At 32.3% G+C, this 11772-nt stretch overlaps 1 protein-coding gene across 6 annotated transcripts; it reads right to left on the reverse strand.

Annotated features, from left to right (window-relative positions):
* Positions 1-5296: 5296 nt before the first annotated feature.
* On the reverse strand, positions 5297-11213 carry LOC107959418 (uncharacterized). 6 transcript variants are annotated; one of them, XM_016895481.2, is made up of 14 exons: positions 11061-11213; positions 10343-10465; positions 10002-10055; positions 9790-9885; positions 9597-9677; positions 9385-9503; positions 9190-9291; positions 8600-8716; positions 8378-8446; positions 8114-8180; positions 7772-7825; positions 7578-7694; positions 6812-6850; positions 5297-5881 (listed from the first exon to the last, which is right to left on the reverse strand). In XM_016895481.2, exons 1-14 carry the CDS (start codon positions 11076-11078, stop codon positions 5828-5830), a joined length of 1110 nt encoding a protein of 369 aa, XP_016750970.1. In that variant the 5' UTR covers positions 11079-11213; the 3' UTR covers positions 5297-5827. The 6 variants fall into 6 exon arrangements, with proteins under 6 accessions (XP_016750970.1, XP_016750969.1, XP_016750968.1 ...); XM_016895480.2 differs by lacking the exon at positions 5297-5881 and adding an exon at positions 5941-6421 and having other exon boundaries at positions 9597-9674; positions 11061-11212; XM_016895479.2 differs by lacking the exon at positions 5297-5881 and adding an exon at positions 5941-6421 and having other exon boundaries at positions 11061-11212.
* Between the last annotated feature and the right edge of the window lie 559 nt (positions 11214-11772).

An 11772-nucleotide genomic window follows, 5' to 3' on the forward strand; every position in this document is an offset into this window, starting at 1 on the left:
TATTGCATGTTTTAATAATGAGAATATTATTTATGGTATAAATTAATGTTAGTGGTTAGTACGGTGGAAATGTTTGTTTGTATTCATCACAATGATTAATTATTTCATTATTCTTTTATTAATGGGTGAAATAATCAACTATGCAACTTGGAAGAGATTCATCTTGTTCCGATTTCAATTAATTCGAAATTTTTTTCACACAATTCGATTTCGCTCACCTCAATCCTATATATATAATCTATATACATTACAAATGCTTTAGCTTCATGTTCGTCAATATCTTGGCTAGGGACATAGCTTTTTTTTTTTTTTAGAGAGGCCGAAACTAAGTTACATATTTTTATAAGAATTTGTCGATACAAGTCTCAACAACGGATGAGCTAGAGAGGAGAAGGTGATGGTCCGAAAGAGGATCAGTTCACCAAAACAGCAAAGAGTCGGAGAAAGAAGTAGGTTGTGAAGGTTATGGAGGAATTGGTTGCAGGGATGAGTAATTGAGGATTGCTTCAGGGTAAGAATATCCTTTTCTTATTGCTTTGGAGGGTATTCATAGGGGAAGTCCTCTTGCATTGTAGTAGTGATGTGGCAAGGTAGTTATCATTATGGAGTATGTGAGGGATGTGTGCAATGAGACCCATTCTATTATGCTTTATGAGAGAGTACAAAGTTGTTATGCTCAAGTGAACCCTAATGATTTTTGAGAAAAGTGTTCACACTAAAAATTGTGTAGCCAAATCATGATGAGCAAGTAGCCTAATAAAAGGGGATGTAATCCTCTATTAGCGGGTGGTACATTCAGGAGATTGAGTAGCTAAGGACGACCTGATGGACGGAAGGTGGAGAACCATCTTCAAGCATGCTTTCTAAAAGTGTCACATGTGTAGTCCAAGTTGGGATATAACAGAATTAAAATGTAATTTTACCAATATATTACCTTATATCTTTATAGTTTCTAGAAAGATTAAATCAAATTTAATCATCTTTGAAAGACTAAACTATAATTTTACCATATACTTTTTAAAATTTTATAAATGTTGAAGGGGTTTAAAGAAAAAATTTCAATTTTAGGGACTACACTTCTAATAAGAGTAAATCATTGTTTATTTAGACACAAATAAAATACCTATGATTCAACACTAATAATGTATAATTAATTAATTTTTAAAAAAATAAAAATAAATGTATAAAATTTATAATTTTTTTTAAAAAAAATACTAAATATATGTTCTTCTCTTTTAGAATTTAATATTTTTTCTTAATTAAACTAAATTAAAATATATATTTTATTTTTCATGTGCAGATCACATTTGTAGAGAAGGTAGGATGAATCCTTTCTTCATTCGTCTCTCTCTCGATAAAAATCCAGAAAAATAAAATGAAAAGCCAATATAATTCAAATATAAATGGTTTAGGTGCATAGTTCCATTCAAATCAAAGCAGAAACAAACAAAGAGAAAACCCTAGATATTGGGGATCTAGGTCATTTGCGTATTTCATTCTCATTTGAGTGTTTGGGGATCTACGTCTGCTACTCAACAGCGCAGACTGCCTTCAACGGCTTGTGAACCAAACCATTCTCGTTGCTTTTCTCTGAGTTTGTTTTGTCAGCTTTTAATGTGCTCTATATTTGGGACCTCTTTCCATGAAAGAACGACAGGAACAAGGTTGAGAGAATGGAGAAGTGGTTGAAAAGAGATTTAAACGATGGGCTTGATGTCGAGAATAGTTTGTCTGTCATTTTTTGGGGTTTTTTAAAATTTTTCTGCAGATAACATGAAAATATGAGTTTTACAGATTACAAATATTCATAATTTTTTTAATTTAAAAAAGATAATATGCATTTAAATTGATCAAGAAAATTAAGATTCAAATTAAATTTATGAATTTTCAGCACCAAAAGTGAAAAAAAGTCATTAAGGCTTACTTTTTGGCAGTACAAAAATGTGTTTTCATTGGCAGAAACAGGGAAAAGGTATTTTAGATGAGAAAAGTGATATCAAAAGTAAAAGCTTTAAAGAGATGCTTTTTTGGGTTGACAAAAGCCATTTTCAATGTATAATTTGTATTTACTTTTTATGGCCATTAAATTATTCACATTCATTTTCAATCAAAAGGGCCTATTTCAGAGTTATAAGTGTGTAGTTCTGCTGACTCAAAGTGCTGATGATAACATGAGATGACTTCAAACATATCCACAATCAACAGTTGCAGTCCTCGTGCTGCAAGTGTTTTCCGAAATGCATTTTCAACACTTGGCTATGTGTCTCTGGTGTGTAGCCAAATTCCGGCAGGTGATGCTTTGAGTCGGGTGGCCCAGTTCTACGAATAGTGGGGGCATATGAAATTATTTAAAAAGATGAGGTTTTGTAGGTGGAAATGCCCTAAACAGCAGAGGATTTAAATAATGGTGAGCTTGGTGGATAAGAGAGTTGTGGTGATACTATTAATGCATATAGATATGTAGGTACAGCCAGCGCAAGTATTATAGGGTAGTTGGTTGTTGGGTGGAGGCAATTAAGCCCTTAGCTACAATTGTGAGTTGTAAGGTGGTGTTTTTAATATTTGTAGACTCATTAATGTCTGTTGTAAAGCATGAAATCCCCATAAGCAACTGTAGGTTGACTCTCTGCTGTTACCAAGGAAAAAGGAGCTCTTGTTGAGGGATAAGAGGATTTAGAGACACATTGTGTATTTGTTGCCTTTATAGGAGTGATCTGCTAATCTCATTCACCATCCAACAAAATGATGGCAACAGCTTGGTGCACAAGTTGTAATGTTGAAATTCTTGTTATGCCTTCACACAATCTGTCTTACCCTATGGAGATTTTTTTACAAAGGTTTAATCAGTTTTTATTGAGGATAATTCATCAACACAATGCATTTTATTAATCATTTTCTAATGAATAATTTGGCTAAACAAGAAGTAATTCTAGTTGAACTAAACTTTCTTGTCAATTAAGAAATATAAAACTTCTAAACAACCTAAATACTCGAAAATATCTTTAAAATCAGAATAAATAAAGAACAAAACATAATATTGGCCATATATAATATTAAAATTAAAGTCTTAAAATTGAACCTAATGTGATTTAAACACAAAATCAAAGCCCAAAACTTATAATTCTCGTAATAATATATCGTTAAAAAATTCTGTTCATGCAGTTTTCACTAAAATGACCATTAACTTGAGCTCTCTAACTCAAGATCAAGTTATTCAAATTGCGTTTCTGAGTTAAAAGATACCTCTTTCATCAATCCAGAGACTTCTTGACCTAGAAATGCTTGGATTCTACCAAAAAATGCATCCCAAGTCAACTGAATTTGCAAACTTGAAAATTAATAGCTTCAGTGAATTGAATATAATAAATTTCATCCCATTTGTACATGTGCCAATCCAAGCGATATTTGCTGAACAAAATGAAAATAATATACAAATTTTTTTTGTGGTTGATGAGAATATATTTAAACATTTTCAGATATAATTTCCCAGGTAAATTTGATGACTATTGTAAATAAATTGTGCATTGCTAGATAATTCAAAGAGATCAAGATTCATCCTTGTAAAACCAAAAATTGACCCACTATGTGATAGGCTTTTAGATGTTGTATAAATAGAGGGCATTAAAGTGAGAACTGTATGAGTTTTGAGAGAGTTTAGAATGCACAATTGAGTTCAATTTGTGAGCAACAATTTATTTTTACCTTTGAGTGATTTACTTGTACCTTAGCATGAAAGTTAGGATAGATTTGACTTAAATCAGTGCTTGTACCCTAATATTTAGTATGGTGGAATTCTTTTCCAAGCATGGCCCCACTTATGTAGGTTAGGTCCAAGCTGCATAACAATTTCTTGTGTTCAATCTTTTCTTCTTTTTTGTGTTTTATTTATCGGTGTATTGCTGGTTGTACTAAACGGTGAGATCATGTTAGTTTTGATGTCTCAAGTTTTTGATATAACAACATTTAAAATAAAATTTTATTAACTAAGTCATTTAGCGATCAAACATTTTCAAAGCATTTCAAAGACTTGCAAAGTACTCAAAAATATATTTTGAATGTGGTTTAATTTATCCAAATGTTTTTAAGTCAATACCAAAGTATTCTAAGGTTTTTAAGGCATTTTGGTAGTAAAGTCCCGAGACATATGGCTCGAAGTCTTGAGACAAGCAAGTCAGTAGCCAAACTTTGTTCCAAATGTGCAAAGTCTCGAGACGTAGATTGCATGTGCATGTCTGACATTTTTATTTTATTTTGGACTTTGATTTAGTGCGGTGACATTTTTCTATCTCTTGTCAGAACTTATCATCCGGAGATAACTCAAAATTTGGCACTTGAATTGATATTTACATCAGCGTTTCTTTTCATTCTATTTTATATATATATATATTTCATTTATCCAATTGCTTAATACATTATTTGTATGAAAATTTGAATGAATTATGTACTATATTATTCTTAATGGTTGATTGATTATTTAATTGTTTGATGAACTTTTACCTATATTTGATTGATTCGTTTTTATTCGATTTTAATCAAATTATTCAGAAATACTATTATTAACTTACGACTCTAGTAAAATATCTAGGCAAACAAGACTGAAAGGAAAGTTTGTTGTGTAATCATTTGGTAGGATCGTGCTGAACGATGAGACCGGAAAAAATTATATGTCTAAGTGAGATCGAGAAAAGAGCTTGGTGATAAATTTTAATTAAGAGGAGACCGAGAGAGTAATTCGAATTAAGAGTATAGACAGTTCAATTGAAATTATGTGTTGACTTAATAACAATTAGTAATTAACTTTCATTTTATGGTGTTGCATCGTTTTAGTTGCATTAATAATTCGTGAATCTACTAGATTAATAATTAATTTAAATAACACATTTACCAATTTGACAATCCCTTAAGTATAATCTTAAGATATTTCATTGTAATTAAAAACTATATTACAATTTGACACTGTATGCTTATAGTTAAAATCGCACTTTTAAATTGTTTTATAAAATGTTTGTTTTTGGTGCACGCAGACCAACGATCACCAAGCTCAAAAGAATAAAGTATTTGGTACATTCGAGCTTGATTCATTTAACATTCGTGAACATGTTCATTTATATGTTTGCGAATGTTAAATGAACATGTTCGTAAACGTTAAATGAAAATGTTCACAAACAATAAACCAACCAAACAAACAAATTAGCTAAATTTAAATATAAAAACAGAGGGAAAATATTATTTAAGTATTTTTCATAGGAAAACGTTATCTTTAAATAAGTGAGTCTGTAAACGAGCTTGTTCGCGAGCATAAACGAACCCAACATATCTTTATTCAAACTCGTTCATGTAGTAACTGAACATAAATTATTCGTTTATACTCGTTTATTTTAACTTAATAAACGAATATAAACAAATATTATATGAGTAATTCACGAGTAATTTGTTCAACAATCTATTTATTTACAGCCTTAACCTTGGTCTAACACAATATCATCATGATAGTCTACTTCCAACCAGAACAACTTCTTCTATTGATGTCCAAATGAATAGGGCTCGTCATAATTGTAGCAAAACCCTTGGCCCTTCAACTAGCCATCTCCGCATGACTCAACTTTTGAATAAAAAGAGGATTTTTCCCTACTTGAGTTTGAATCAACCAATGTCATTCCACCACTTCCAGAGAATGGAAAAGGAAGTTGTTGTTAGATATACCTCTAACATTAGAGCCCACATTGTTGCCAAGGCCCTTTCCATAGGTTTGACCTGTTAATCTTCCTGAAAGCTTTGTCCAAGCTCATATCTTTCACAAGGTGGGTGGGTTGATGCATCTCTACAACTAAATGAATGGAGCTGACCAATCCAGTCGTGAATAAAATCTACTTGTTGGTCTCTACAGACAAAAAATGCATTTCATGTAATTATGGAGAGTGGATGGAAGATGACTATAAGTTATGAAAAGACAATTTTATAAATACACCAACATATCCTAAATTGATACATGGTAACCGTTATAACATGAAATCAGTAAACAAAACAAAGGCACCTTATTTCTGAACAGTTTCTATATACATAATCTCTTTATTGCGACTAAAAAATGGAGCGACTACAATTCTGGACCTGTATCGAATATAAACAAATGAACTGAACTTGGCAACCATAGGAGGAAAAATGCTATCCAATCAAATCAGGTTCTCATGGCCAGTGGAGAGAACCGATCATAGCACCAGCTCAGTCTCTTCTGTTTTGCAACATCTTTAAATGCACAATGATGTATATATTTTACATGGCTTTAGCTGTAGCCGATGAATCACACGGTGATGCACTCATTTATTTGCTATTGATATGGATCGGCCCAGCATTTATCGTTCTTGACAGCTTTTTCCCATCGTTTTCTGAAGATATCCAACTCGATATATGACTGTCTCCTTACCTATATAGATCAAATTCTTACTCCAATAAGGAAAACATGGTGTTCTACAAACTTATATGACTACAAGGGAGTCGATGCCCAACCAAAGGAAAAAAGAAAAGGTGTTCCATCTGTTTTTGTCATCTTGTAATAATGAAACATTCAAAACTAGCAGTTTCGTTTCATTTGGTTGAAACAATGACAGAAGTACCTACGCATACGTATTTTGCATCGTGGTGAAACTAGATGGTTTTTTTATTTTAGAACAGCATGATGAATATAATATGCATGTAACAAGAATAAGAATTCATAATGCAGGAGTCTCAAAAACATGGATAAAGATCGAACAAAAGGTAAGTTCAACTAGTTAAGGGAGCGGGACAACAGAATGCAATATACCCAGATACTTACTTCTACTCTAGGATCTTTTCCACGTCGATGAGAATATGTCTGCAATAAAGAAACAATCAATATGGTTAGCAAAGACAAAATACCTAAGTACGATAATATACTTGGAATAGAACAACAATGAACATACATTTAATATAGTTTCATTTTCATATTTATGGATGGGCACATCAGCTAGTGCAAGCTAACCTGCACTGCTGAATTAGTTCACATTATAACTAATACAAAACTGGGCCAGTTTCTTATATTGATCCTGAGGCACTAGACATTAGCCAGAAAAATACTGGGTTCAGGATGAAAAGTTCCTTTATGGTCCAAAAGTTGCCAAGGTCCTTTCTTCCCTTTTAAATACCCATATAATACAGATCTCAGGCACCTGAAGATGTAAATGGGTGCTATAATTCCTATTAATGAGGAAAATAAAGGAGAAGTTGATTGGTCCAATATCGAACAGAAATCCTTAACTTCATTCATAATTGAGTCTAAGCAAGAAAGATTTCTCCATTCAGCTACACTTTCTACAATGATTGATATTATGTCCTAAACAAATGTGTTCCATATTATGTTTGTTAATTCTAACGAACACGAGGGAGGGAGGGAGGGAGGGATTATATTGACACAACAGTAGCATTAAAGTACTAGAATGAACCAGGACTTGAGATGCAACAATCTCCAACTTGCTTAGAACCATATCCAAGGATCATATTGCTTAAATACAGAACATAATGCACCATTAATATCTCGTTGATAAATCTGCTAAATATCTAACCTTGTTTCCACCTTGAAGAGTAGAGTGATTCTTTTCAACTGTGCTCCCTAGTGTAGGGCGATTATAGTGGACTATGTACTCAGCATCAACAACCCCAATATTTTTAGTTCGATCACCCTATTAAAGAAAACAAGTTATGCAACATTCATTTCGGCTTAACAAATACAAGGGAAACCCGTTTAAAAGTAGCTTGCCTGTGCACAATAGCCAAGTTGCATATCTAAGCCCCATGCATGAATCAAGTCATTCTGGAAAACCAAATAAATAAAGGAGAGGTAAATAACAGACCAAGGATGTGACTTTAAAAAATATCTGATGTAGGAGACAATTTTAAAAACATTTTAATACAGCATTAAGGGACATTCACCATCTTGCAAAACCAGAGATGTTTAGTTAATTTAGCTCCATAATAAAGATGTATCATCTTGTATTCTGCGCTAAACAGTATGCTAGCGAATATATATATAGCAATTGACCTCCCTACTCCTCTCAGAAAAAGGAAGAAAAATAAGGAAAAAAGAGTAAGGAAGGCAAACCTGAATCATGTACCATACACAACGCCAGGCAGCTCTTGAGAAAACAGGGGCCATCATTTCTATCCATCTGTAACATTCTCTTCTTAATTCATAAGTAGAACCAGCATTTGAGAAATACTTTCAAACTGAATAATTTTGTCAAATTGCACTGTAATTGCTGAAGATAAGCATAAATTCTTTTGGAAGTATCAATAGAAAAGATACCCTTGACAACAACAGAAATAGAGAGAAAATATTTAGTAATTTCACAACATAAAACTTTACCCTGTGCATGGAGGTGCCTTACTATGGCCATCACAACTTGTCCTGTTAACACCATGTTTAAAAGTTCTCCTGCAAATAGAAACCATACACAATGATGCAATGTAAGAAACTAATTTAAATAGACTGCATTTTAAATAATGCCTGTGTGGTTTGGAAAATACAATGAATTCATAACGGAAGTAGCATTCAGAATAGATACAAGAAATAAATGAATAGAAGAACCTGTGCACTATTGATTTCCTTCCACGTGCAGTAATTTGATGGTGTACCTCTGATTTGGCAGTATCAAGAGCAGGCTGTGATATTTCTAACCCTTCGCGCTCAACAATTGACACATATCTGACAATACCAAATTAACTTCTATTTCAGTTTCAAGTACTTATAAAATAGATTATCAGTAGAAATTATATAAAAGATGTGGCCCAAACACTTTCTCGGTTCTTTTTAATAAAGATGATAGCAAAAGTTAGCAGACATAGGAAACAATTTCATAAGCTTTAAAGTAACTATCACAATTTCATCAACACATCACCAGCTTAACCAATGCTCACTGTCAGCTCTGCAGTCATTCTCGACTCTTCGGAGCATAACTAAGAGTAGCCTATAGCTATAAGTACTACAAGCTAGAACAAGAATTCTTGAATAAAAGCCATCATAAACTCCCTCGTCCTGCAACTTTCATTTGTTATCATGCAGCAGATGCTTATTAGCAATATTTTTATACTTGGATAGTAATGGTATTTCTTTTCATAAAGCAACAGGAACGAGCAAACTTCTGTCAAATTTATGTTATAGTTCAAATTTCAACTTACTTTTTCGGGTGAAAATCTTCAACTCCAAGGTCCTCATCCCAAAGGAAAATGTAGTTATATTCCCAAACAATACCAGGGTGTAAGAAACGCTTTGCAAACCACCTAGTCACCAAGAAACAAAATCCAGAATGAGATTTAGAATAATGCTACTTCCAATATAAACTGCTATTGATTTAGAAGCCTAAGATGTCTTACCATTTAGTTTGATTGCGTGCAGAAACATGTATGACTTGATCACTCCATGCAAAATCCTTCCATTCATCAACAATACCATCATAGTGGAAAAGCATTACAACAAAACCACTAGATAGAAACTGTACAATTATAAACAAAGAGCAATCAAATTCAAATATATATATATATAGAAGCAAAAATCATATGTAAAGATCAAAGGAATTGTATTTTACCTTTTTGACCATTTTATGGACGATATCTTTTTGCTTTATTCCAACAGCAACTGCAAATAAGCTAGTGGAGACCTTCTCCTTCTTTACAAACAATGTGTGCACATCATCAGAACACAGTTCAATGTTAAAGTCTGATAGAGGAGACATGATAACTTTGATTGAAACTTCCGTCAGTCATTTCATAAACTTTTACCTTTGGGAAGCCCCATAAAGGTCTCATTTGCAAGTTAGATGTATTTGTGATGATGCCTTCAGGTAATGGCTCACTTCCAAGGGGCTTGCATTGGCTCTAAGGATATATACAAACATAAGAAACTACAGTCAGAATGTTGATTGCTAGAACAGAAAAATTTTCAGAAATAAGGAATGCGATTAAGTAAAACCTTCAAAGACTCATAAACAGACCTTGCACTTGTTTGAGCTTTGCAAAAAGTCAGTCACTCCCCACATAGACAATTTCTGCATGAATGGAACAATTATTATTCTCCAATCAATATATTGCTTTCTATTTTGTCTGTGACACCAACTTCCAAATAAATTGATAGTAACTTAAACTGTACACTGATAACACAAGTTAAAAGAATGGGATCTATAGATTATTAACCTGCGGAATGATAATGAATTAAACTAGGTAATATTTTATGAAAAACACACAAAAAGATGCTCATTCACGCATATAGAAAGCGAAATACGTGGATTTACAGTCATATGATATGGATTACAGAAACAAAAAGTGGCACATATACCTCTTTATTTGCTGGTGCGACATATGAACTCCCAAGGAAGTAAACTATACAAAGCAGAGCAGTAGCTGGAATAAGGCTACATAGACATGAGCTACAACTTTTCCGTTCAGTAACCAGAGGTATCTGTCAAGAAAGAGGAAATAAAGGCACAATAATTTAACTTTCTAAAGAAACGGAGGCATAAGCCAACAAGCAGATGAGAGGGCACAAATCTCGCAATAAAAACGAAATTATAAACATTAGTGACCCGCAAAATATAAACACCGACACAGCTTTATATGGCAATTTGGGTCAGGTAATTAGTGCTTGATGCCTCTTCCCCGCCCCAACAAGCTTCATTGAAGTGTGAGGGTGAAGCAGTTCATTAATAAGTTTCATAGCATAACATCAGGCAACAAATGCATCACTGAATATATGTTTTTTTGTGCGTTTAATCTTTTACCCCCAATCACTACAAACGCTAATATCGAAAGAAATTCAAGTTTTTTTTTTTTTTTAAAGATGGAAAAGTTCACTCTACTCACGAAATCCAGTAACAGTAGGAGTTCTCATAGAACTATAAATCAAAACATGGCTTTATAGAAAGCAGAAACAAGCTAAAATTTCTAGTAATGTGAGAAAACAAAAAGATTTAGAAGTGGAAAGTTGGAAAGTAACTTTTGCAGTGCATAACATGATTATGATTATGATTAGATTTTTAAAAAACAAAAGAACTTACACAATCTCTTGACTTCATATCAATGAAACATGAAAGAACTTCCACTCTTTGGCTTTAAGCTAAAATAAATAAATAAAACTTGAGTGTTTTTTCACAGACAAATAAATAATGATTGGAGAGAGAGATTAAAAATATTAAAAAATTTTGAAAAATATTTTTTTTTATTTTTCTGATTTAAAATTTTCAGTTAATAAAAACCACTGATTAAATTAGAAATATTAATTAACCTATAAAAAGAAAAAATAAATATTAATAAAAAAGCAGGAAGCCGAAGAACACGGTGAAGTGGAAAGACATGGCAGAGATTCGTTTCGTGTCCCACGCGCCCAGGATTTTCAGTTTAGATTTTTATTTTGTCTTTATTCACTATTTAGCCCCTGAACTATACTCATTTTTCCACATTGATACTTTTTGGTATTAAAAAGAAACAGCAACCAATCAAAATATGCCATGTGTCCTTTGTTGACCGTTGATGTAGTTGTTGACCGATGACAAGATTGTTGATTAACGTTGATCGAAGAAAAAAAGTTAAAAATATAAAATTTGTAAAAATTTATTTAAAATATATATAATTGAAAATAATGTTTTAAAAATTTTTCAATTTTTATTTTTATTTTGATAATTTAAATTTTTGATGATTTTAAATATTTTTTATAATTTTAATAAAAATTTATATTTTTAATTTTTTTTGTTCAGTCAAGGAGGACCAAAA

The sequence above is a fragment of the Gossypium hirsutum genome, chromosome D04 (genome assembly GCF_007990345.1).
Source record: "Gossypium hirsutum isolate 1008001.06 chromosome D04, Gossypium_hirsutum_v2.1, whole genome shotgun sequence".
Taxonomy (NCBI): domain Eukaryota; kingdom Viridiplantae; phylum Streptophyta; class Magnoliopsida; order Malvales; family Malvaceae; genus Gossypium; species Gossypium hirsutum.

Coding starts and splice junctions, on each gene's coding strand:
- LOC107959418 (XM_016895479.2), bottom strand. Junction 8,717..9,189: donor GAAGATTTTCACCCGAAAAA/GTAAGTTGAAAT, acceptor TGGTATTGTCAG/ATATGTGTCAATTGTTGAGC. Junction 6,851..7,577: donor CTCTTCAAGGTGGAAACAAG/GTTAGATATTTA, acceptor TCTTTATTGCAG/ACATATTCTCATCGACGTGG.